At 37.0% G+C, this 27,035-nt stretch overlaps 1 protein-coding gene across 2 annotated transcripts in view; it reads left to right on the top strand.

Annotated features, from left to right (window-relative positions):
- Nucleotides 1–26,413, top strand: part of tspan5a (tetraspanin 5a) — a 28,370-nt gene extending 1,957 nt beyond the window's left edge. Inside the window, exons 2-10 of one of the 2 annotated variants that reach the window (XM_059355376.1) lie at nt 5,138–5,188; nt 6,940–7,086; nt 7,187–7,357; nt 10,932–11,057; nt 11,993–12,040; nt 14,381–14,497; nt 15,047–15,108; nt 22,141–22,178; nt 22,280–26,413. In XM_059355376.1, coding sequence (XP_059211359.1) covers nt 5,138–5,188; nt 6,940–7,086; nt 7,187–7,357; nt 10,932–11,057; nt 11,993–12,040; nt 14,381–14,497; nt 15,047–15,108; nt 22,141–22,153 — 735 coding nt within the window. In that variant the 3' untranslated portion in view covers nt 22,154–22,178; nt 22,280–26,413. Of the gene's footprint in view, nt 1–5,137; nt 5,189–6,939; nt 7,087–7,186; nt 7,358–10,931; nt 11,058–11,992; nt 12,041–14,380; nt 14,498–15,046; nt 15,109–18,269; nt 18,807–22,140; nt 22,179–22,279 lie in introns of those variants that run through there. The other variant, XM_059355375.1, reaches the window with a different exon arrangement.
- Nucleotides 26,414–27,035: the final 622 nt, after the last annotated feature.

Below are 27,035 nucleotides of genomic sequence, written 5' to 3'. Positions count from 1 at the left end.
TGCCTTTGTGACTTAAGCAAGATATGGTAACACTTTATTTTGAAGGTGTCTACATAAGAGTGACACAAGCCTGTCATAAACATGACATGACAAGTGTCATGAGCATTAATGTTACTTCAAAGTGTCGTTAATGTTCATGACACATCCCATGTCATGTTTACGACACGCTCATGTCACTCTTATGTAGACACCTTCAAAATAAAGTCTTACCATATCTTGCTTAAGTCACAAAGGCGTGTTTGAAAATTGCCTAAGTCACATTTTATTTTGACTTAGGCATAACAAATCTGCTTAAGTCACACACTTGACATAGGCCATTATCTTAAAGGGGTAAAATCACATGATCTGATCAACTGAGGATGGAGGTGATTTTACCATAGGTGGCTATGAGGAGATGATTTAGGCAAAAAAGAAAAAAAATCGACAAAAATGATTGTTTTTATTATTATTTTAACAGTGTGACAGTTTGTCCCTGCTGTCCTTGTCAGACACCCCAGTGGGTAAAGCTTGTTTAACTGATAATCATGGTAATAACAAATTAATCAGAATAGGGCTGGGCAATATATCGATAAAAAATATGTTGATATATTTTTAAATGTGATATGGAATTAAACCATATTGCATATATCACTATAGTTCAATTTTTTTCTTTCTTTATATATAAATGCTGCCCTTACAAGGGTTTGTCATTTTTCGTTATTTTGTAATGTTCGTTATTCTTTTCTCATATGATTATAAATATTTCTGGTCATTTGATGCTCTAATATGTTTCAACAGACTATAATTGACCCATTTTAAGCATTTTTAGGCATTTTAAAATGTGACCATTTTTGACAAAAATCAACATGCTATAGTATGATTTTTTTTTTTGAAAGGGTCATTTTTGGACATCCCATAATATCATGTTTCTCTGTCATTTCTGGTCATATCATGCCCTAATATGTTTCAACAGACTATAATTGACCCATTTTAAGCATTTTTTAGGCATATTAAAATTTTACCATTTATGACAAAAATGTGTTGATATTTTTTGACAAATAGTTCTCGACCCATGAGTCCTGGGACAAGCTGATTCCCAAACCTCTAGGCCACTGACCACCATATATAATTGTATTTTTCAGCTACTTTTTGGACAAACTAGCCCAGCCTTAGTTTAGAGATGACAGTGTACTATAATATAAAATAAAACAAAAGCAGTAAGTCTTCACAGCTATTTTCTTTGTAGTTTTACTTGAAAAATAACTTAAATCATGAATTGATAATCAGAAGTGTGACTAGAGATTAATTTCCTGAACAGCAACTACTCATTTAATCCACAATTTGTTTATGCTTAAATATAAATACCTTTTTGGTCATATTTATACATTTTTGCATAAATAATAAAGGGGCTAGTTGATACATTATCCAAATCTTCATAAATCATATTTATTATATATATATATATATATACACACACACTACGGGTAGCGAGATCAAATTTGTACAAAAAAGGATCATAGTTTCATTGCTATACTTTGCAACAAATTAAACGTGATTATTATATAAAGAGTCACTTATTAGAAAACATTTTACTATAATTATCAGGTCTTTGGGGTTTTATTGCTTAGACTTTGTGTGTCCTTCTTTCCTTAATGTATAAATCTCTTGTTTCTTCACCCAGCTGCTTCAATTTTAGCCATTTCTGTGGTAGTTTGTCAGAGATATGAACACAGTTGAGATTTATTGGGATTATTGTATCCAAACTCTCAAAAAAACTCTCTCTAGTTTGTCTGAATAATACAAACTATGATTTGTTTTTTACTTTTGTACTGAAGTTGTGACAAATCTTCTCAACCCTAAAACTAAGCCCTTCTTTTCTCCTGTTAACATTTATTCAGCAATGATCTGCTAACATCAATGTAAACCTAAAGATAAATTGAGGAAAATGGTTCAATTCAATAAAGGTAAAGTATGATCATGCAGTAAACACATCCACAAATCCAAAGAACCCAGTATGGATTCTTTGGTTTTTCCATCGTGAACAGGAAATTTAAGTTGCTTCCAAACTTTTGGCCTGTAGTGTATATAATGTATTATATTTTTATATATACAATGTCTATAAAAAAGTATTCACCCCCTTGGATGTTTCACTCTTTTGTTGCTTTTACACATGAAATCATGGTCAATATAATTTGGCTTTTTTGACAAGAATTTTCAAAAAAAACCAAAAACCTCTTTAATATCAAAGTGAAAACAGATTTTTACCAAACAATGTAAATTAATAAAAATATATAAGGTAAAGTAAATGATTGCATAAGTATTCACCCTCTTTAGAGTAACTGACCTGCCAGCAGTGTCACAAAAAGTGAATAGTGAAATGGAGATCACCTGAGTGTAGCTGATGTGTGTCAAGTTATCGTAGTATAAAAACATCTGGGTCTAGGGCAGGGGTCTCAAACTGAAATTACCTGGGGGCCGCTGGAGGCAGTATCACAATGACAGAAAAAAGACACAAAATTACTAAAAAAAAGACACAAAATTACAAAAAAAGACACAAAATTACTAAAACGAAGACACAAAATTACCAAAAAGAGACACAAAATTACTAAAAAAGACACAAAATTAACATAAAAAGACACAAAATTACCAAAAAAAGACACAATTATTAAAAAAGACACAAAATTATTTAAAAAATACACAAAATGACTAAAACAAAGACACAAAATTACCAAAAAGAGACACAAAATGACTAAAAAAAGACACAAAATGACCAAAAAAAGACACAAAATTACTAAAAAAGACACAAAATGACCCAAAAAAGAGTAAGTAAAGGGACCTTCCACACACAACACGGTAAAGTGCCATTCATATAAAAGTCACATTAAACTTTCATATCAAGGTGAGGGCCACAAAATATCGTCACGAGGGCCACAATTGGCCCGCGGGCCGCGAGTTTGAGACCCCTGGTCTAGGGGGTCCAATCTCTGGTTCATCACTATTCCTGCTACAATTGTACCATGAAGACAAAAGAACACTCATAGCAACACAGAGAAAAGAAAATTAGTATTAGTAAGTATAAGTCAGGAGATGGCAACAAAAAAAACTAAACTCACTGGACATCCCACAGACTTCAGTTAAACCATCATTAGGAAATGAAAGCAGTATTACACTTGTTTAAATCTGGTTAGAGCTGGCCGTCCTCACAATCTGAGTGACCCGACAAGAAGAAGACTGGAGAGGGAGGTCACTAAGGACACCTAGGACTAGGGTTGCAAAGGGGCGGAAAATTTCCGTAAAAATTTCCGGTAAATTTCCATGGGAAGTTAAGCTTGGGAATTTTGGAAATATTCCATATTGGAAGCTTTCCATGGGAATAATGGGAATTATGGGAATTAATGGGAATTTAGGAGAACTAATTGGGAATATATTATATACAAGCATAAATATAAGCAGAAGTCATAAGAAAACATCCATACAAAATGTTTTCAACAGATATTTCAACAGATTTATTTGTAAGTAGAGTAGAACACGTTCTAATTACTTGTTTCATGGATGAACAAAAACAGGAGTGTTGGGTTCAATATCACCCATCCCCTAACCCCACTCATTCAAAAATGCACAGTGCCAGTAGGGGGTGTGGTCTCAATAGCCATGCAGTAAGCAGTGTGCTCTGTGCATGGGATTGAGGAATGGCATGGATATTCAAGTGTATTTGATTGGCATCTGTTTGTTTTAGTCAAGATTATGCTAAAATATACTTTCCTCAACTATATTTAAGTTCCCTAAGAAGAGCCAACCTTCAATTTTGAAAATTCGCAGTTTATTCCCGTTAATTCCCTTAAATTCCCATGGAAAGTTTCCGTCTTTGAAAATTCCGGGAATTTTGCAACCCTACCTAGGACCACTCTGAAAAGCTTCAGTGGCTCAGATAGGACAGAATGTACATACAACAACTTACAAAGCTAATTTGTAATAAATGACAGGTAGACATATGAAGTTCTTTTGTGCACACGTTGCATCGTCTCCTGGAACAATGTCCCGGCAGGTAGAGAATTCTCAATACAACACACATGTGTTATGTGATTAAAGTGTGATGTAAATATGTACCGGTAACATGGAAACCTTCCCCTAAAGCAGACCTGGGCATTGGGCGGCTTGTCCGGCCCGCGTGAGGTTACCCAGAAATTAGAAATCAATATAACCGCAGTGCTTTTATTTTGAAAAAAATAGCAAACATTAGCATTAGCACTTGAGCAAACAAGCACTTTTACTATAGTTAAGACAACAAATATAGCCACAAATATATATGACAGAATAAAATAAACTCTAACAAACCTTGTGTCCTGTCAGTCAGCCACCATAGAAGCCTTTTTCATACTTTATATCAACTTTATATGAATTACTACGCACTCGTTATTATTTACCGTTCGTTTTTCATTTAACTGTTCCACCTGTTATTTCCTGTCACTACCTTTCAAAATTAAAGCACCCGTTTCACACTGGACGGCACCTTTTCAAAATAAAAGCATCTCAACATTGTTAAACACCTTGAAAATGTACAAACATGAAAAACAAGCCATATAATACAAGAACACAAATAGGAAGCTTACTAAAGGTCATTTACAGTTGTGTTTAAAATAAATGTTAAAGTGATATAGTGATTGGAGTATTTACTGCTTTTTACTGTTATATTTGATTTACTCCACATTAATAGTCTTATCATAACATGTGTTCCTATCAGTAGCAGCTCAAAACCAGATCATTTACTGGATTTTAAAAAGCGATTAAATTAATATTGAGCAGAATTTAGTTCCGAGTTTTGGTCCGGCCCCTGCAACCTTCGTGGTATTGGTCATGTGGCCCCTTGGGGAAATTAATTGCCCACCCGTGCCGTAAAGGATCCCTCGTTCTAAACTAACATCTGTGACTTTATTGTGAGGGTCAACACACTCTGAGATAGACTGAGCTATGATATTAGTGAGAATTAAGTAGAAGACGATGTAAGATAAAGTCTCAGATTATTGATCCCATATCAAGGCTTCACAGTGACCTGTGAGGACATATGTGTGTTTTCATTAAATAATGTGACAGACTCATCATTGTCATTTTGTATTAACACATATTTGCAGTAATTTGACATGGCTGTGGTGTTTTGCAGCTGCTGGGCATGGCCTTAGTTGGAATTGGACTCTGGGCATGGAGTGAGAAGGTAAGAAGAGACACTACAACTATTACAAGAGGGACTGTGTGATGTACATATGTACGACACATGATGGAATATCCCAGGACAAGATACTGAACCCCTCTAGATGCTGTGACATTGGTTGTGTAAATAGATATTTATATTTTAGATTAGATTAGATTTTTTATTTGTCATTGCACAGAAATACAACGAAATTCAATGCACTCAGGTACTGGACTCATAAAAAAAGCATAATAAATAGTAAATAGAAAAGATACATTCTCATTCTCTCAGCACTTAGTATGTTATATTATATATAATAGATATACCGTTTATTACTGATGAGCAGATGGCACCATGTAGTAGGGCTCCACGATTATGGCCAAAATGATAATCACGATTATTTTGATCAATATTGTAATCGCGATTATTAATCATGTTAGGGAAAAACAGTTTTTAGTGTGTGGACAGAGTGTCCGGTGCTTGTTGTAAACAAACAGAGATCGCTCGGTGAACACCTCCTGCAGCAGCAGCACATACACACTGTACTGCTACAGAGCTAACTGTTAGCCTGTTAGCAACTTGGAAACTGGACGCTAAGGGGTTAACATCCCCTCTGGCTCTGCAGCTGGGAAAGACTGCTGCAGGAGGACGAGCCACTGGCCCCGCGTCTCATTAAGAAAAGTAAGAAGGAGTCTCCAATAATACCACAAGTCGCTGGATTTGTCACCAGTTTTTTTTTTTTTTTAAATAGTCGCTAAGGGGGTCTGAAAAGTCGTTAAATATAGCAAAAAGGCTTTTGCAAATGGCGTGCGTGTTGTTGTTAACTTTAAACTGATCATTGATTTAAACCCGTTTTCATTTAACGTCTTTGATTAACAAGCGTGCTGACGATCGCACTATTTTTTCTTTTTTTATTTACCTCCTCGTCTGGTCCTGTCTGCTCACCGCGGCCACTAGCTGCTGCCCTCTTCCAACCCGGCGCAGAGACGAACAGCCCGGCTCTCGGCCTGCTAGCCGCCAGCTGCTATCTCTCCAATGTCTCTACCCGGGCTTGGCCTTCGTCTGCCTCCAGATTGGACCTTTCTTACTCCGTTTGCTCTCTCCATTCTTCTGTAGACCAGTCATTAACAGCTAGCAGCTAGCTGCTACATCTCTGGTCCTCCGCTAAAACTCCGCTCTACAACTCAGGAATATTACCTGCCGCTTTACTCCAAACTGCCTCGCTGAAATTAAATCCCTCAGACTCCTGCGTCATCCTCGATATGTGCACAGAGCAGCCCGACTCAACTTTGTTTATTCCAACCATGCCATGCCCACAATACTGTCTGACCGGTGCTGCGCCGCACAGCTATGACGTCATCACAATAAATCACACGTGCACTTGCAACCTTTTTGCAACCTGAGAGCGCTCCTCTGCATTCTTTGATAACACTGCAACCTTCATGTTACAAAATGCACGTTCACTCAACAATAAAACACTGCTCATCCTGGATTTTATATTGTTTTGATATATTTTTTTAAAGTTTATATTTTGAGAAATGAATATGTTGAATTGAAAAAATTTGATTTTATTATTAAACTAATTAACATTTATTACCACATAAACAAACGCAAAAGTACCGAAAATTGGTACCGTTGAGTACCGGTTCAAATGTGAAAGGTACCCATCCCTAGTCAACATATAATTCATACAATCTAACTGTTTTCTGTCACTGTGAGCCTTTCTGCCCTGAAAGAGACTCAGACTATGTGTTGTGCTCCGTCTCTCCCTCCAGGGGGTTCTGTCCAACATCTCGTCCATCACAGACCTGGGGGGTCTGGACCCAGTCTGGCTTTTCATGGTGGTTGGGGGGGTCATGTTCATTCTGGGCTTCGCAGGATGCATTGGAGCCCTGCGGGAGAACACCTTCCTCCTCAAGTTTGTATGTTCCATGATCAGACTTGTAAGATGCACACTGCACTGATGGATGGTGAAAAAGGGACATTGACAGTATTGTTTCATTTTCTGTCTTCCTGCTGTAGTTCTCTGTGTTCCTGGGAATTATCTTTTTCTTGGAGCTGACAACAGGAGTCCTTGCGTTTGTCTTTAAGGACTGGATTAAAGACCAGCTGAACCTTTTTATCAACAACAATATCCGGGCGTACCGAGATGACATCGATCTCCAGAACCTCATCGATTTCACTCAGGAATACGTATGTTGAACAAACTGGCGTTCATTTCAAGTTTAACCCATAAGAACCCAGACCCAGTTATCCAAAAACGAAAGTTATGGGGGATATATCACAGACCAAGTGAACCACGCAGAACAAATTTATGATGTGGGTTTTTTTTGGTCATTCTGTGTCTGTGTCTGTATTTTTAGTAATTTTGTGGGGGGTTTTGTGTCTTTTTTAAGTAATTTAGTATTTTTCTGTCATTTTGTGTCTTTTTTTGGTCATTTTGTGTCTCTTTTTTAGTAATTTTGTGTCTTTTTTAAGTAATTTAGTTTTTTTCTGTCATTTTGTGTCCTTTTTTTGTAATTTTGTGTCTTTTTTGGTCATTTTGTGTCTTTTTAAGTCATTTTGTCTGTCTTTTTTGTGTCTTTTTTAAGTCATTTAGTTTTTTTCTGTCATTTTGTGTCTTTTTTTTGTCATTTTGTGTCTTTTTTAAATAATTTAGTGTTTTTTCAGTCATTTTGTGTCTTTTTTGGTCATTTTTTGTCTCTTTTTTTAGTAATTTTGTGTCTTTTTTGTGTCTTTTTTAAGTAATTTAGTTTTTTTTCTGTCATTTTGTGTCCTTTTTTTAGTAATTTTGTGTCTTTTTCTGTCATTTTGTGTCTTTTTAAGTCATTTTGTCCGTCTTTTTTAAGTCATTTAGATTTTTTGGTCATTTTGATCCTGCCTCCAGCGGCCCCCAGGTAGTTTGAGTTTGAGACCCCTGCTCTAGAATATTTAGAGTGTTTGTTACATGGTGTCACCGTGGGTTCTTATGGGTTAACACAAAAGGTCATTCATCACCTAAATAATATTTGGACTAATGCGACTTATTCCAGAGCTTCCGACCATATGTCAGTCTAATTCAGCGAAAAAGAGTTTGCAGTTAGCTGAAATAGGGCTGGGCGATATGGACCAAAAGTCATATCCCGATATATTTAGGCTGACTATCGATATACGATATATATCCTGATATTTTTATCACAAAGTGAGAGCAAATGTTCAGTCAAAGTCAAAGCCAAATATGACCTGTCCAAATGTAGTTTTATTGAAACTGTTTATTTAAGTGAACATAAATACTGTATAACAACAGGAATACCTTTTTAACAAAAATCATAGCTCCAAAAGTGCACATTTAAATAAAAAATATCTTAAATAAAAATAGCCTATAAAATAAAATAGGCCAATCTTTTTCCGAAATAAATATATTAATATGAAAAAAGAATAACGAACATTACAAAATAACTAAATATGACAAACCCTGGTAAGGGCAGAATTTATATATAAAGAAAGGAGAAAAAAAAGTGAACTATATCAATATTTGCAATATGGTCTAATTCCATATCACATTTAAAAATATATCGATATGTCGCCCAGCCCTAAGCTGAAGAAGACCACATGATGTGTTGAAAGCTCCAGAGAAAAGCTTATTAGTGGATCTTTTACAATTTTGTAAAATGTCCATGCTTTTATCCATTCATTTTTGCAAGATTACCAATATAAATGGCTTACAGGATGGATGAGACTGCAAATATATGGAAGTGGTCGATTGATTTAACAGAAAACATTCATCCTGTCACTGACTGCCCCACTCATTATATGTTATTATGTTCTTTTAGCAAAATTCCCACCATATCCTGTTCTTTTGGTACTTGAGTAAAGGGAACCAATCCAGTCCATGTGATGGGTCTTAACCCTCTATGGCAGTAGTTCTCAACCTTTTTGAGTCGCGACCCCCAATTTAACATGCATGTTGTCCGCGACCCCCACTCACTGAACACAATCTCACACGCACAGTTCAGATCACCCAAAAAAGAAACAAAATGACCACAAAGACATAAAATGACTAAAAAGACAAAAAATGACCAAAAAAATACACAAAATGACCAAAAAAGACACAAGATGACGCAGAAAAGAATCAAAATGACCAAAAAAAGACAAAATGACTCATGGAAGACACAAAATGACAAAAAAAAGACACAAAATGACTAAGAAAAGACACAAAATGACCAAAAAAGGAAACAAAATGACCAAAAAAGACACAAATTGACCACAAAATGATCAAAAAAGACACAAAATGACCAAAAAAGGAAACAAAATGACCAAAAAAGACACAAATTGACCACAAAATGATCAAAAAAGACACAAAATGACCAAAAAAAGACACAAAATGACCCAAAAAACCCTGAAATGACCAAAAAAAGACACGAAATGACCAAAAAGACTAAAACACATGAACACTTGAACACAGTGGAGACAGAGCTGTCTTCCAAAATGATTTGGCGACCCCCAGAAATCATCTCGCGACCCCAATTGGGGTCCCGACCCCAAGGTTGAGAATAGCTGCTCTATGGTACGGTGTTGCTCTCAGGCAACATATCCATTTTTGGCCTGTCAAATTTATACAATGCATGTTTTTGAGTGATGCGATACTTTAAAAAAGAGGGAAGAGTATAGGGAACCAATGGCAATGCTTTAATATGTCACATGACCTCCAGGAGGCCATATTAAAACCCTATTTTGCAGACTTTTCCAAAGGAAACAGCTTTGACATTTTGTGCCACAAAAAAATCACTCAAAGCATAATTTCCTGGCCCTTTTCCATCTTGAAAAAAAAAATATTCCTGCTCATAGGTGAGAAAACTTTTATTTTAGATAGTTTTCATAAACTTAGACGGTTCAGGCAACATTCAGTTAAAAAATGTCCTTTTATAATGTTTGTAAATTTAAAATGTTATGTATTGTACCCTGTTGAAGCAACTGAATCTTTTACATGTTTATGAAATAAATAATGTTAAAATACATTTTACAAACTTTCTTTTTCACTTGTGCACCGTAATGGTACAATATTGGCTACGGACAACAAACCCCAAAAACTTCAGATTATGTTTATTTGGTCTATTTTAAGACAAAAAAATACTCTTTTTTCATTTTTTTCATAATGCGTACCATAGAGCAGCTATTCTCAACCTTGGGGTCGGGACCCCAATTGGGGTCGCGAGATGATTTCTGGGGGTCGTCAAATCATTTTGTTTTAGTCTTTTTGGCCATTTAATGTCTTTTTTTGGAAATGTTGTTGGATTTTTTTTGTCATTTTGTGTCTTGTTGGGGTCATTTTGTGTCATTTTCTGATCATTTTGTGTCTTTTTTTTGGTCATTTTGTGTCATTTTGTGTCATTTAGGTCATTTTGTGTCATTTTCTGATCATTTTGTGTCTTTTTTGACCATTTTGTGTCTTTTGGTGTCTTTTTTTGTCATTTTGTGTCTTTTTTTGGTCATTTTGTGGTCAATTTGTTTCCTTTTTTTGGTCATTTTGTCTTTTTTTTGTAATTTTGTGTCTTTTTTTGGTGATCTCAACTGTGTGTGTGAGATTCTGTTCAGTGAGCGGGGGTCTCGGACAACACGCATGTTAAATTGGGGGTCGCGACTCAAAAAGGTTGAGAACTACTGCCATAGAGAGTTAAACTGCCCTTTTGAAATGGATCTTTTATCAAATATATTTACAAATCAAGGAAATCTTGAATGCCAACAAAACTAACCTTAAACATTTTTTTTCCTCTTCCTCTGACTTCAGTGGGAATGCTGCGGGGCGTTCGGAGCAGACGACTGGAACCTCAACATCTATTTTAACTGTACTGACGGGAATCCCAGTCGGGAAAAGTGTGGAGTTCCCTTTTCCTGTTGCACAAAGGACCCAGCGGTACAACTTCCTCACACTGCATGCTTGTTCATATTTAAGAAAAAGAAAAGTGTAAAATCTGTGGGAAACATATACTGCCTGCTTTTTGTGACTTTTTAACCCGTTCACATTTTGTCATTAACTGCTAAATGTCAGCATATAAGCATTTTCATTGTGAAAATGCTGCATCAGAAATATTTCTTTGGCTCACAGACTTGTTCTTCATCATCACGGTGTGTTCAGACCGGACGGCCGCGTAGCGAATATTTCGCGCGACAAGATTACATACAAAGTCAATGCAAACACGCAAATAGACGCGAATTTTTGCCGGCGGCGCAAATCGCGGGTTTCGCGCAACGCGAATGTCGCGGCGCGAATGAAACAACGCAAATTCGCGTGAGTTCAATACATTCAACTTTGGCGAAATATTCGCGTGACGCTGTGTCGGGACAGCCTATCAGCGTTGAGATTCTGGACGACAGTGACGTCATGCATCCCGGGAACCCGCCTATTCCGGAAAAATGGAGGAGAAACGTATTGTTGCGGTCTGTGGGCTTCCCGAGCTTTTTGACACATCATCACCCTCCTACCGCAACCGGAACCATAAAGATCTTGCCTGGAGGAGGGTGAGTGAGGTCACCGGTCTGCCTGGTAAGTTGTGACAATGTGATTTCAGCTATCTGTTGTAGCTACTTCTCTACAAAGTTAGCATTAGCATTAGCAGCCTTCGCCGGCCGGCATATTTAGCGAGTTATTTACTCGCGCGAGTGACGCGAGTAAATTCAACTACTCGCGCGATCAACTCGCGCGAGTAACGCAACGCGAAAATTCGCTACGCGTCCGGTCTGAACACACGGTCAGTCATACATAAAACAACACTTTTGTTATAGCTGCTCACATCATAATGCTGTTTTTAATAGGTTAGACACTATGAACTGTCTTCCTTCTGTCTCTAGGAGGATGTAATAAACACTCAATGTGGATACGACATACGAGCTAAACCGGTAAGTATCATCTATTTGGCTCACCCGCCTTAACTCTTTTTGTTTCCAATTTCGATATGTAGCCTGTCTGGCACACATCTCCTCTGCAGGACTAGAAGCCAAGTATTCACTGTGTTCAATTACATTCAATTAAATCAATAAAACAAAATACATCCCATTCAATTGTGCAATCACAGAAATGTTTTTCCACCCAACAGCAGCAGTCTTTTATATTTTATAAATTAACAACATGACAAAATAACAAAAAGGGGAACTCACATACCTGTAAAACACATAAAAATCAGCACAGCAGCATCTCATGACCAGTCTCCAAATGCACAACTTTAAAAAGAAAAGTACATAATAACAAACTGCATCAGAAACGAACCTGGTCTCACAGGAATCCGTGAAATAGCCACGGATTTCGCTTAACTCAAAATCCGTGGAATAGCCACGGAATAACTCAAATTTCCGTGAAACTGACACGGATTTCGCTACAGCCACGGGTCCCGGCGGTGGCTATAACCAATAGCCACCGCCGGGACCCGTGGCTATTGGTTTGTTCCAAGTCACGTGACTTTCAAGGTCCCGGCGGTCAGAACAAAAAACATGGCGGACAGTTCTCTCATTTTTAGTGAAAAATTTATATTTTGACTTAGTTTCTGCATAAAAATGGATTTTGATCACATTTCTAGCGAGAAATATATGTTTTATTTTCTAAATATTCACTCAGTGAATGTACATAATCACTTTGTATGTTGGAATAGCCACGGGATATGACTGTCATTAACTTGCATTGTAGCAAAATCCGTGTCAGTTTCACGGAAATTTGAGTGATTCCGTGGCTATTCCACGGATTCTGAGTTAAGCGAATCCGTGGCTATTTCACAGATTCCTGTGAGACCAGGTTGATTGTGGCTCAACACTGCTTCAATCACTAGTTTCCAAAGATTTTAACAGCCTGATGATTTGAGAAAATATATTATTTTTTCCTTTTCCAAAGTCAGATGATAAGCATCTATATGTCAAGAGAAAACAATTGATGATAAGGTAGATTCGATTAGCAACCTTGTGCAGGATTTATTTTGCAAGTATGAAAAACAGATTCAGATGCCAAAGGTGACAGACAAATCCAAAAGTCAGAACAACACTGAGCGAGACAACACTGTGTCTCTTTTATTTTGCAGGTTCGTGCGTCAATGTTTCTGTGTAACTTAGGTTTTAATGTCCTGTTATTTCCTGTTATGTTTCACTTTTCATGTCAGAGCACACTTGAGAGGTCAAATTCCTATTCTGATGTTATCGTATCAACCAGAGCATCCTCTTACGAGATGCTAGGCTGATTCATCTAATGAGTTTGTCTTTTCCCATAAAACTGAAATCCTAAACTGTGCCGGGTCACGCAATCCTGCATTAATGTCCTATATATGTACAGTACTGGTCAAAAATTTTAGAACACACCAACTTTTCCAGAATTTAATTGAAAAAGATGCAGTTTAATGTCTCAGTGTACTCTGAAATTAATGCACATTTGCAACATTTAAAATTCTTTATTGAGCATGATAGTGTTTTGAAAGTAAAAAAAAGATTCAAAATCACATTTTATGTTGGACTAAAGGACTAAAAAAAGACACAAAATGACAAAAAAAGACACCAAAAGACACAAAATGACTAAAAAAAGACAAAATGACAAAAAAAGACACCAAAAGACACAAAATGACTAAAAAAAAGACACAAAATGACTAGAAAAAGACACAAAATGACCAAAAAAAGACACAAAAAGACACAAAATGACAAAAAAAAGACACAAAATGACTAAAAAAAGACACAAAATGACTAAAAAAAGACACAAAATGACTTACAAAGACATGAAAAGAATTAAAAAATGGACAAAATAGCCCAAGACTCCATAGAGTTAAGTTGTTAACCCATTTCTTGTTCCCTGAAAAAGGCCTACTTGTATAATTCTGAAATGTACATTATTTTTCAGTTTTGGTTAAGCTTACCTTTTTTTATTTACCTCTGGCAGTTCACCACTTACCTTTGTACCCTTTCAAGCTGTTCATTTGACTTGAACTGCTTGAATTTCAATAAAAAACTGGAAAAATTGGGGTGTTCTAAAACTTTTGACCGTTAGTGTATGTCCAACGGATTTATACTACATATACAAGGCAGTTTCTGTGATAAAATAGAAGAAATCATTGAGCTATCTCTGTACTGGATGCACAGAAATGAATAGATATCTTTATTTCTCACTATTTTCCATTTAGATTAAGGATGATATTTAATCAGAGGCAAGATTTTTTTTAAATCTCAAATTTAAAATGTAAAGATGATGACAGGAAGTTGTGTTTCTAACAGGACTCGGAGCAGAAGGACTCCATCAATGTGAAAGGCTGCGTGCCTCAGTTTGAGAAGTGGCTCCAGGACAACCTGACCTTGGTGGCTGGGATCTTCATTGGAGTTGCATTGCTGCAGGCCAGTTGCATTCATGTGTCAATATTTAAGACAAAACAAACTAACAAAAGCATCATTCCATATTTTTTCGGTAACACTTTACACTAACCAACTAAGTGATGTTTATAGATGGTTTATAAACCAATTATTAACGACTTACACAGTGCTATACATATTTAATCTTTAAAAGTTTTCAAACAATTTCTTAAAGGTAAATGAATCATTTAAAAACCATTAACATACTTAATATGGTGTTAAAAATGTTAAAATGAGTGCAAAACTATTAATAAACTATTAATTATAATTTAATGGTTTGCTAATGGTAAGGTAACGATAAACTTACATTATTATACCATCTATTTGTCATTTATAGATGATGTAGTTAGTTAAACATTAATAAATGATGAATTTACCGTTCTAAATGGTCTATATACAGTTTATAAATGACGATTAAACATTAATAAACTATCTGTTTACCATTTATAAATGATGGTTATTGTAAAGTGTTACCATTTTTTCTTCTCTGACAAATTCTAATGTGCCGTTTTGTGTTTTGTCTTCACTTCACAGATTTTTGGGATTTGTTTGGCCCAAAACTTAGTAAGCGACATCGAAGCCGTGCGGGCAAGCTGGTGAGAAAACTTTTATCACTCTTACTTCACTTGATTTGCACCCATCTGTATTTACTGTTTCCATTTCACAACATTTCAGCTCCTTGACATTGTAGAAGTACTGAAGTGTCTCTCAACCTGTGTTGTAAGATACATTATGGCCATATTTCATTTTTTTAAAAGTGATTTATTGCCTTTTTTTTAAGCTTTATTAGTGACAGAGAAAATGGAAGGGGAGACATGTGGCAAAAGGACCTTGAGACTCTAAGGGTCTTAGGTAGCACAAGATTAATAAATCTGTTTGTTTTTTTTTGAAGATCCAATGCTTGTGCATGGGATTTTTTGCACATATGCCAATTTTTTTTCAAGCTAATTTCAACCAATTGCCAATGTGGATGCCTGTTGGGGCTGCACGATTCTGGAAAAAAATGTGAATCGTGATTTTTTTTGCTAAGAATTGAGATCACGATTCTCTGGCAGGATTTTTTTCACACAGTGTTTATTGCACTGATGAACTTTGACAAAACAAAAAAAGTGCTTTGGCAAGGGCTTAGTACTAGTTATATGATTGGAAGAGAAATTATTTTAACAAAAAAACTATCATCATATGCTCATCAAACAGTCTGATGTCCTTATTTTTATTATTAAAGTATTTATTTAATTTTTAATTTTTCACCATATAATACAAACACTTACAAACAGCCGAGACAGACACCAAAAACAGACAGAAAAAAAATAAAAAAATAAATTAAATTAAAGTCTGATGTCCTCAGAACGTAGAGTGTGTGTCCCTGAACACAACACTTCAGAATCGGCTTAAAGATTCTTGACCAGAAACACAAAAAGTCTGTCAACATGTTGAGGCTTCAGTGACGAACGGTGACACGTCACAATGTTCCACCTGTACTGAACAGCTGTCACCAGGTGAATACTCAGGTATTTCCTCACTAGCACAGACAGTGGTGGAGGTCGCTTCAGGTGGGTCAGAATCAGAATCAGAATCACTTTATTAGTCCCTTGAAGGGAGATTTGTTTTGCAGCAGGACACACAAGACAAGGTACACAATGATAACATAATAAGACCCAATAAATATCTAATAAAACCTAGTCAAAGAAATGCCATACGTATATATAAAAATGGGTGGGTGACTCTCTCCACCACCGTTTGGGGTTTTCGTCTCCATCCATTCAACCTCCTTACTGCAGACTTTCCTCGCTGTAACTCACTCTTTCCAAACCAGCGTTGCCAACTCCTCAGTAAGGAGAGGAGCTATTGGCTGTCCTAAAGGTCGCTAGAAGTCGCTCCTCCGGCTCTGACTGCAGCTGGGAGAGACTGCTGCGGGAGGACTGTGCGTTGGGGCGAGGGAGGGTCAGCCAGCAGACCCCGCGGCTCGTTAAGAAGAGAGAGAACGAGTCTCCAAAAGTCTCTAATAACAACAGAAAAAGTCACTAGATTTGTCGCTTTCTTGAAAAATAGTCGCTAGGGGGGTCTGAAAAGTTGCTAAATCTAGCGACAAAGACGCTAAGTTGTCAACACTGTTCCAAACACTGAACTGCAGGCGGGCTTCCTCCACTGAATCACATGTTAACGCAAAGACGCTTTACCATTGGTTGAAGGAGGAGGCAGCAGCAGTGCTGCGTTTGGGGGCGCTTGAAAAAATCCGGGAGGAAATAGGAGCATTTGTTTCTGATGCAGCTCGAGATATAGCCTGGGTATACCCAGACTGCCTTGCGCGCTCGAATTTAATTCTGAACCTCCATCCAGTCTGGCAACCAGGAAGGTTTCTTAGCCCTGTTTTAGGGGTCCAATCACAGAGCGCGGAGGGACGGCAAGACGATGACGTGTACTACTCGGCACTTGGAAGCTTGTAGTTTTCTTACGGATCCAACATGGCTGCTGCAGACGCGAAACTCTCTTTAGCTGTAGATGGCGTTTTAAATAGTTTAGAGCGATAGTTGAAAGGCGAAAGGTCTCTCGGCGGCTCCGCTAGCAGCGCTAATCACCGGCGTTACGGTAGCAGGGCTACTAGTACAGGTATTAACGATATATCGTGCAGCCCTAATACCTATATATAGATATATATATATAAGGTAATATAAATATATATATCCACTACTCCTCAATCCTGTAGAGGAGAGCAAAGTCATTAAACCATGAAAGCATCGCCAGCACTCAGCATGCCAGACCTGAGATATTCACAAATACTAAAGTAGAATACTTTGATGTCATAGACACACCTCAGTGAGTTTTAGTATATGTTGCATATATTAGTCATATTGGTGAAAATTTCCATTTCTCGCCTATGCTGTTGCATTTTAAAGTCTTCATCTAACTATACCAACGACCCGCCGACAGCATCCCTAAAAGGTCGAGAAAGTAAAAAGTGCTAAACACTAAAATTGTAATAAAATAAAGAAATAAAATGTCTTCCGTTTAGATAACCAGGCTCTAGGGACCCTTGAAACCAACATGGTCTCACAGAAATCCGTGAAATAGCCACGGATTTGCTTAACTCAAAATCTGTGAAATAGCCACGGATTCACTCAAATTTCCGTGAAACTGACACGGATTTCGCTACAATGCAAGTTAATGACAGTCATATCCCGTGGCTATTCCAACATACAAAGTGATTATGTACATTCACTGAGTGAATATTTAGAAAATAAAACATATATTTCTCGCTAGAAATGTGATCAAAATCCATTTTTATGCAGAAACTAAGTCAAAATATTGATTTTTTCACTAAAAATGAGAGAACTGTCCGCCATGTTTTTTGTTCTGACTGCCGGGTACTTGAAAGTCACGTGACTTGGAACAAACCAATAGGAAAAAATATTAACTTGCATTGTAGCGAAATCCGTGTCAGTTTCACGGAAATTTGAGTGAATCCGTGGCTATTCCACAGATTTTGAGTTAAGCAAATCCGTGGCTATTTCACAGATTTCTGTGAGACCAGGTTCCTTGAAACATGTCTTCCTCCCAGCAAAAGCAGTGATTACATTTTTTGTTTAAAAAAAAATGTATTATTAACTTTTCATCAAACATCTTTTTTGAAATGCAGAAAAAAAGATGTTTGGATTCTGTCAGCATGCATTCCCTAGTACTGAGGGGAGTAAAAGGAAGGCTTTAAGCATCACAATGTCAAAACTCACCTCATTCTTCCTCCTCCATGCTTCATCAGGGTGCCCCCCTCCCTCGCCACGCGTCGGCTTCCGCCTCAGTCCGGCAAGAAAGCATCGGCTTACTACTCATGAGAGACACACACACACACACGCACACACGCTTGTATGTGTGTTTGTAGCCGGTGGGTGCGATGGATCAGTTTGGTCATTGTTATGTCTTGAGCACCGCTGTTATTGGATGGATGTTTGGTGTTGTTTTGTGTTCCATTTCAAGTCCAAAATCTGTAAACGTAGAGCTGCTGGGTATTCATCCTTCCCTTACAGTGAGCCACTGGAGTCAATTTGTCTTTTATCAGCTTTAAATTAAGCCAATTAATAAACTGACATACACTACTGGTCAAAAGTTTTAGAACACACCAACTTTTCCAGAATTTAATTGAAAATTATGCAGTTTAATGTCTCAGTGTACTAAAAAAGATTCCAAATCACATTTTATGTTGGACTAAAGGACTAAAATAAGACACAAAATGACCATAAAAAGACACCAAAAGACACAAAATGACTAAAAAAAGACACAAAATGACCAAAAAAAGACACCAAAAGACACAAAATGACTAAAAAAAGACAAAATGACAAAAAAAGACACCAAAAGACACAAAATGACTAAAAAAAGACACAAAATGACTTACGAAGACATGAAAAGAATTCAAAAATGGCCAAAATAGCCCAAGACTCCATAGAGTTAAGTTGTTAACCCATTTCTTGTTCCCTGAAAAAGGCCTACTTGTATAATTCTGAAATGTACATTATTTTTCAGTTTTGGTTAAGCTTACCTTTTTTTATTTACCTCTGGCAGTTCACCACTTACCTTTGTACCCTTTCAAGCTGTTCATTTGACTTGAACTGCTTGAATTTCAATAAAAAACTGGAAAAATTGGGGCGTTCTAAAACTTTTGACCGGTAGTGTATTTAAACAGGCACATGAAGCTCCCGCTTTCTTCAAAACATGTTGCCATGAGTGGTAACCTCCTGCATGCATGGATGTGTGAAACGAAATAAATTGATCCAACGATTTTCGCTCCTTCCACCCATTCCATCAAATCTAATAGTCTTTCTCTCCATGGCTGACAGCCCATCCATTCACACATTAGACTGAACCCTAACTGACCTCATCGTACACAGAGGTTGGTTCTCAAAATATCATGCAAAAAAAACACAGGATCACAAGACCGCAAATCCATCTTGAAAGGCTCTAAGCAATCATTTGAGTCCCAACAACCAGCTCTTCTGACCAATCACTGTCCTGTGAGACGCTACTGGCAGCTACGGGGCTCAGGTGTTTGTGACAACACAAAGAGGCAACCAGGTGTTGTTATATTCATCACATTTTGTTCCCTTTCAGTTGATTCATTTGGTACAACCAGGCGGCAACCTCCTGGTCTGAGCAGGGAGGCAAACCAGGAAGTGCCTTAAGCTGCATTCTGCCAAAAATTCCAGCAGGGGGCGCTAAGTTTGGCTGCAAAAACATTTATGTCCATTCATTTCAATGCAAAATGAGAAAATTTCTCACTTGATTCATTACCTCAGAATTTTTTTTAGGACAACATTATGGTCTCAATCACTAGTAAAAAATCTTCTTCAAGACAATTTGATGTTAATAGTTCAAATAATGGCCCCATTTAGAAGAAAATAGAAGATAAAGAATCGTATGATTTGGGGCGTGGCTACCTTTGATTGACAGGTCACTAACAAGAAGAGCCGTCATCAGGAGAGAAGCAGAGCAATGCGTATCCACGGCAACTTGTCAATCAACATATATATATATATATATATATATATATATATATATATATATATATATATATATAACATTATATAGATATAAAAAAGGACGTTTAGCGGTTTGGTCTCATAACTTTGACCCTTTCACTGTATTTTCACTTAATGACAGTTTATTTGAACGTTTTGTTCATTAAAATGTCTTGTTCAGCGTTTGGTTGGACTAACAGACACTCCAAGGAGTCGCTGTTCATTTTTCTGAGCTAAGTAATGTACATTTTGTTTTTTGCTAGCTAAGCCAGGTTTGCCTCTCTGCTCAGACCCGGAGGTTGCCGCCTGGTTGTACCGAGTGAATGGACTGAAAGAGCCCAAAGGTGGTGGCTCTGCAGAGTTTAGCGTAAATGCTCCAAAAGAGTATTTGTTGTTCTCAAGTGGAATAACATTATACAACATAGTGCATTTTATAACCTCTCAGTTACGATTCCTGCCAACATATATGAGCTGGCCAATCATGGCTTAATTAACTGGTCATAATTAAACACTAAACGTGTATAATACTCCAGTGGCACACTCCACTCTCTATACTAGAGAAAATCCAGAAGTGAAATCTTCCTTGCTTCCTTTGCTCTCTGTGCAGCATTTCCTGTTATTTGACAGTGTTATTTAGGTAGTTAGCAGTAGGCTAGCAATTTGTGTTTACATCTAAATAATAAAGTAATTTTTTACAGTTATCGTGCCGAAGCTATGCATGAACTTGAACTGAAAGAAGTTTCTGAATTCCCAATACAATAACAGTCTGCGATAACAAATAGATTTCTTATTGAGACAGGCCAAAAAAAGATAATCACTTGATGTAATACCTGCATCCAGGTGTTGCTTCCAGGTTTGTTACAAAAACACTCTTTGACCTCACATAAGCAGTTTAAGATCTGGAGTTATTATTTTTGCACTGTGTTCTACGTGCAGCCAAAAACTTGATTTCTCCGGTTGTAATGTGAATATGCATTTATGCTTTAAAACAGGGGTGTCAAACTCAAATACACAATGGGCCAAAATTTAAAACTTGAATAAAATCGCGGGCCAACATTGAACAAATAAACCTTTTAATATATACCAAACATGTTTTGCTTTAACATTAAATATGGAACCAGCAACGCTTATAAACATACAATATATAACTAAATAGTGCAGACATGCAAAATCAAATTTCAAATAAAAAACACATCAATGTCATTAATTTATTAAATAAAAATTAAATAAAAATCGTATGCCTCTTTTCTATTTGCATCCTTCTGATTTAAATATCAAAATAAACTTTTTCAACAGGTTAATAAATTCTGCCTTTCTTTTCACCATTTTTGGGAAGGGGTAGCTGGGAGACAGCTCTAGCTTGAGGTTGCTATGACGACTGTCACAGAGGAGCGTTTCTGGGTCCTGCCCTGATTGACGCGCCAAAACAACAGCAGGGCATTGTGGGATTTGTAGTATTAGCTGTAAATGCGCCGTATAATACCGGCGGGTCAGCTTTTATAGTACAATAATAATATAATAATTTGGTATTGCCTCGCGGGCCAAATAAAATTACACTGCGGGCCAAATTTGGCCCGCGGGCCAGAGTTTGACACCCCTGCTTTAAAAGCTCAAGAACAGACACAACAGGGCACTTTGGTGCAGAGAATGTATAATTCCCAACATATTCCCAGATGTTCTGTCAGAAGGAGTGGTTGTTGACAGAAAATCTCTCAAGACCTTTTTTATTTACGTTTATATTCAATCTGAATCTGGACCTTTTGGGAAAACACGTCAGTGCATGTTAATGACCTTCTTACATGTTTCTCCTGAGTTGTGGTGGTGTTCAATAATTAGCCTTGGAGTCATGTGACTTATACAACAATCCTTTTTTTCTTTGTGGCCTTTTCTATAATTGTGACAACGTCCAAATGAACTCTGTCTCAACATGTAGTCCTCAGTCTTCTCTGTCTTTAGTCCCAAATATTACCAACCCGTCAGTATAACTTTTCTGCTTTCTGTTTTGTCCTCAATTTTTCTTTGATGATGTTGAACCACACAGGGGTGATGGACATTTTTTTAAACAAGCAGATGATTTAAAGGCTTTCTAATGAATTGAGCCTTTTATCTCCTCTTTTCCAGTTTCTTTACCTGATGCTGAAGCAGCACTTGAATAACAGGTACGTTTCTAAGGATAATTTAATGTATTAATTAATTCCAGAGTGTTGCAGGATCACATTATGACAATGTAATAAGATATTGTCTCCATTTGTGTTGTCAGCTCCAGGTCTTTGAACGCATCTCCTCGAACACATCATCAGGGGAGCATTCAGATGACCTCACCAATCACCTGCACCATTTTGTTCACTGAACCAGCACCTTATTTTAAGGCACTGATATATGAAATGCTCTGTATATAACACTGTGTGACTTCTGTAAAAAGAGAATTGTTTGAGAAAGTGGTAAAACATGCACTACATGCAGGTCGTCACGATACTCCAGTTTTGATAGGTATGCGTAGAGAAGTAGGAGTTTTGATATATCTTTTTGATAATAGATCGGTATTTTTCACTATGGAAATAATGCTCCATTGCTAAACAGATGATTTTGGACTGTAAAAATAGTTGTGCAACAACAAAAATAGGATCTGGTTATTTTAAGTTGCCGCTGTCTTGGACTGAGTCTCTGGTGGCCAAGGTCTTGAAAGTTCTTTAACTGTCCCTTTTTCTCTAAATAACACTTTTAAGATTTTTGTGCTTCAGCAGATTCAAGGGCTTCTTCAGCTTTCATGAATTCCCATTTACCCAAACACAGTATTTATTTCTGCTCACTGAATAATCTGCTTTTTTATTTTACAAACCTGCACAGAATTCTTGTTTGCTAAATTTCATTTCTTGTTCAGTGACAGTAGTATGGACATTTCTACATACTAAGGGTGTTTCCACTACCGCCCAATACCTGGAATGAGGCGGGTCTCACTCGCCCAAACGCCCCTAATTTGAATATAAGCCGCCCCGAGCATCGTTTGACTGGACTTTTTTTGGCCCTGTTGAAGAGCAGGGCCGTTTTTCTCCACTGAAAAAAGCCTGGTTGCTGATTGGATAGAACGCTAAGCGGGATGTGGCATAGTATTCAACGCCACAACAACATGCACCATTTGTAAAAGTTGGCGAGGCAGTGTTGCCAACTTAGCGACTTTGTTGCTATATTTAGCGTCTTTTCAGACCCCCTTAGCGACTATTTTTCAAAAAAGCGACTGCCGACAAATCAAGCGATTTTTTCTGGTGTTATTGGAGACTTTTGGACACTTGTTCTTACTCTTCTTAGCGAGCTGCGGGGTCGGCGGCTCCTTAAGAAGAGTAAGAACGAGTGGAAGCGGCACAGTCCTCCTGCAGCAGTCTCTCCCAGCTGCAGAGCCAGAGGGGATGTTGACCCCTTAGCGTCCAGTCTCCATATTGCTAATAGGCTAACAGTTAGCTCTGTAGCAGTACAGTGTGTATGTGCTGCTGCTGCAGGAGGTGTTCACTTAGCGATCTCTGTTTGTTTACAACAAGCACCAGACACTCTGTGCATAGTTAGCGATGCCGGTTAATTCACGATCACGATGTTTATGATCAGCAGAGACGCTGTGCATAATTAGCCATGCTGCTTTGTTTATGGTCAGCTGCTGACGTTGTGCGCAGTTAGCAACGGCGGCCACAGTTGCGTCTCCGTGTCTAATCCGTCGCGTATATGTGATCACGGATCACAGTCGAAACTGTCGATAAGTGATTATGCAATGATCGAAAAAAACAGTCACCTTCGGAGTCTTGTAAATCCCTCTGGGGGCCTTTTTGTAATGGAGACACGCAGAGTGAGCGGACATTTGAGAGGGCGTGGCCTGAGACTTTCCCGGCGGCCACTCTTCCCCCTAAAGGAAACATGCTACTGTTGTGGAGGCAGACGAGCTAAACTGTCTCCAGATACTAACTCATCCAGTGTTAAAGAGGAAATGACCACAGATTACTAAATCATTTAGCATAATAGGTTACTGCTCAACTAATGGACAAAGGGATTAGATTAGATTTCACATTAAGTTCTGGGTATGAAACCACAATACTTATTGGTATAGACTGAAATGAAGTACCAAAACCAGGCACTGCATTCCAGCTACTGTAAACATACAATTATAAAGTTCTTGTGTGTTAACTTGTGTTAATTTGAAATGCAAACTTCTACTTTTTTTGTAAATTAACATTTTTTCGAGATAACATCAATACAATGCAATGCTGCCTGTATGACCAAACAGTTATTGGTTGCTCTAATTATTCTTTCCCTCAATACTGACCATGGAATAATCCCTAAATAGCACAAAAATCCACAGTAAAATGCTATCCAGAGGTTGAAGCCCATGTCAATATGAGCTTGTAATAGTTGGAATTTCATGCAGGAACTACTTTCTTTTTAACATAATTCCTCCATGAAAATGCTCACAAGGTCTGTGGATTAATTTGAGGAATTGCATCAGGATTTCCATAAAGAGATTGCTTGTGGTCCTCATAGTGTTGAGAATTTTTTTTTTTTTCAAACTTTTTTATTGGGTTTTGCAGATGAGTATAATTGTATTAAAACATACATAAAGAGTAAAGTGGTCATTTTGTCTTATAGAAAAAACTAACAGAAAACAAAAGTGATCATTGAAGTATTGCTGGATACCCGAACAACTAGAATTTTTTTATTTTTAAACTCAGCAGCAAAGTGCCATATGGTCCCATAGAATTTAAGAGAAGGGAGACATCTCTGTGGCTGATGAATCCAATTGCACTACATCTAAGACAAAATGTGTATTTTCAGCTGTCCTATTAATATACAAATGGTGTGGGGTTATTGTGTTGGGTTTAAAAAATCTGAACTGATCCTTAAATATACATTTTTTTTCCACAATGTGAGGAAGTCAGAAACTTTTGTTTTGGCATTTGTGCCAAATCTCAAGTATGAGAATCAGCACTAGTTCTGGAAGCCCAGTCCCATCACACAACATCCTTCATGAAGAAATCATTGTAATTCCCCTCAATTTAAAACATTTAGAAATAATTTTGATTTTCAAACATGATCCGTGCACTGCAAAAAAAGAAAAGTTGGGTAAACTCAAAATTTCAAGGCAACAAACTTCGATAAAATTTTAAGTTGGACAATTAAAGTAAATATTTCAAGTTTTGTTTTTGAGTTTGCTCAACTCTGAATTCCAATTTTTGTCAACTCAACTGTAAGTTGTACTAACTTATAATTTTACATTGTAATAACTTTTAATCCTTACTTCTGCTAACTTCTGCAATGTGCTGAAGTGGCACGATTGTAACGCTGCTATGAAATGTCAGCTAATGTTGCGACCACAATTTTGAGTTAGCTTTGATACGCTAATGGCTACTCTTGTAGCTGTAACAAGCAGTGCCGCTAGTATCAGTTAGCCGCTAGCATCAGTTAGCTGCTAGCTTTCGCTAATGACTGAATTTCACCGCTTTCCCGCATTTCACAACAAAGAAATAAGAGTTAGCAGAACTATTGTCCCTTGTTGTGAACCCCAACTTAAAGATATAAGTAACAACAACTCACCAACTTGTTTTTGAGCAGACAACTGGCTTCCTTTGTTGTGCTAACTTACATTATTGCCCTAAATGTCAATAATTTATATTTCCAAGTTTTACCAACTTAAATCACTGTTTTAGGCCAAAAAATACAAGTTGGCTTTTTTGCAGTGTGTATGACTATGAAACCTATGTAGTTGTGACCCCACTCTCATTTCATATTTTGGTTATAAGCATTGCCAAGGTTACGTTTTAGGCTACTTACCAAGTTTTACATGGTTTGATGGTTAGACCATGAGCCAGGGGCCACGTTGTCATCATCATATGAGGATATGAGAGCTTTTACTTGACCTTTTCATATTTAGAGATGGCCATTATGGAACCTTACTTGAATGAAAACAAACCTGGCATGTGTATTCAGTGATTGTCTTTCATGTGTATTTTGACGAGTATACACATTATTGAATGAAGAAAGTATCCATTGTAGAAAGAGAATTTCAAAATGGAAAGTGTTAGGATGTTTATTTCTCTCAGTGATTATTTAAATCTGTTGAAAGCATGCATCACTTGTTTTGTTCTGCAAAGTGTTTACAGTATGTTTTCAGTAAAGTTTGTTCAAATTAATATTGTGGAATTCATACACTGACAATATTGAAGTGTTAAGCTTCTTAAAAAAAGTATCAATAGTGTTTTTGATACTAAATATTATTGTACATTTGATTTGGTTTTCATACTTTGATGTACTAGACATCAAAACTGCTAATGCCGATTTGTAAAAAGCTCTAATTAATTGTTCTAGAGTCCTGCTGCTGAGACCGGCTTCTAACTCAAAACTACCTGTACCAATTCTACAGATTGCTTAGATGACCACAGTATGTTCCACAAACATTTTAATGTAACATTTTCTTTGCATTCTTGAGTAGTGAGTGATAATTTTTGTCCAGGTTTTTGGTACCAAGAGCTCACACACTTCCCACAATTGTACTTCAAGTGTTCCTAGAAATCTTTGGTGTCTATCGCTGCTGATAAAAAAGAAACCCAAACAAACTCTGGTCTAAGGTCTGTTTTTTTCCCCCCAAACAACTGGAATGATTCATCCAGCTGGAATTAAGGTCATCTCTTTTTACTTGAAAACATAAGCTATCATTTGAGATATATATATATATCTTGCATTCTGTAAATTATTATATATTATAAATAAGAGCAGGGCACATCCACAGAAGTTAAAAAGAAGATAAGTTGGTGGGTAAGGTACAGTGGCAAGATGATGGTAATTGTACTGATGATATGATGGAAATAATGTTATTGTGACTAGACCGTATATAATAATAGTACAGTATATATAGTTTATGATATATAATAATACAGTGAGTATATAATAATAATAGTATATCACAGTATATAATATTAGTAATAACAATATAACAACAATAATAGCAATGTGTCATATTTAGCCTGTGCAGCGTGTGCATA

The sequence above is a fragment of the Centropristis striata genome, chromosome 17, assembly GCF_030273125.1.
Source record: "Centropristis striata isolate RG_2023a ecotype Rhode Island chromosome 17, C.striata_1.0, whole genome shotgun sequence".
In the NCBI taxonomy this organism is placed as follows: Eukaryota; Metazoa; Chordata; class Actinopteri; order Perciformes; family Serranidae; genus Centropristis; species Centropristis striata.
The sequence above is the reverse complement of the archived record's forward strand: the minus strand, read 5'-3'. Positions and strand labels throughout refer to the sequence as shown.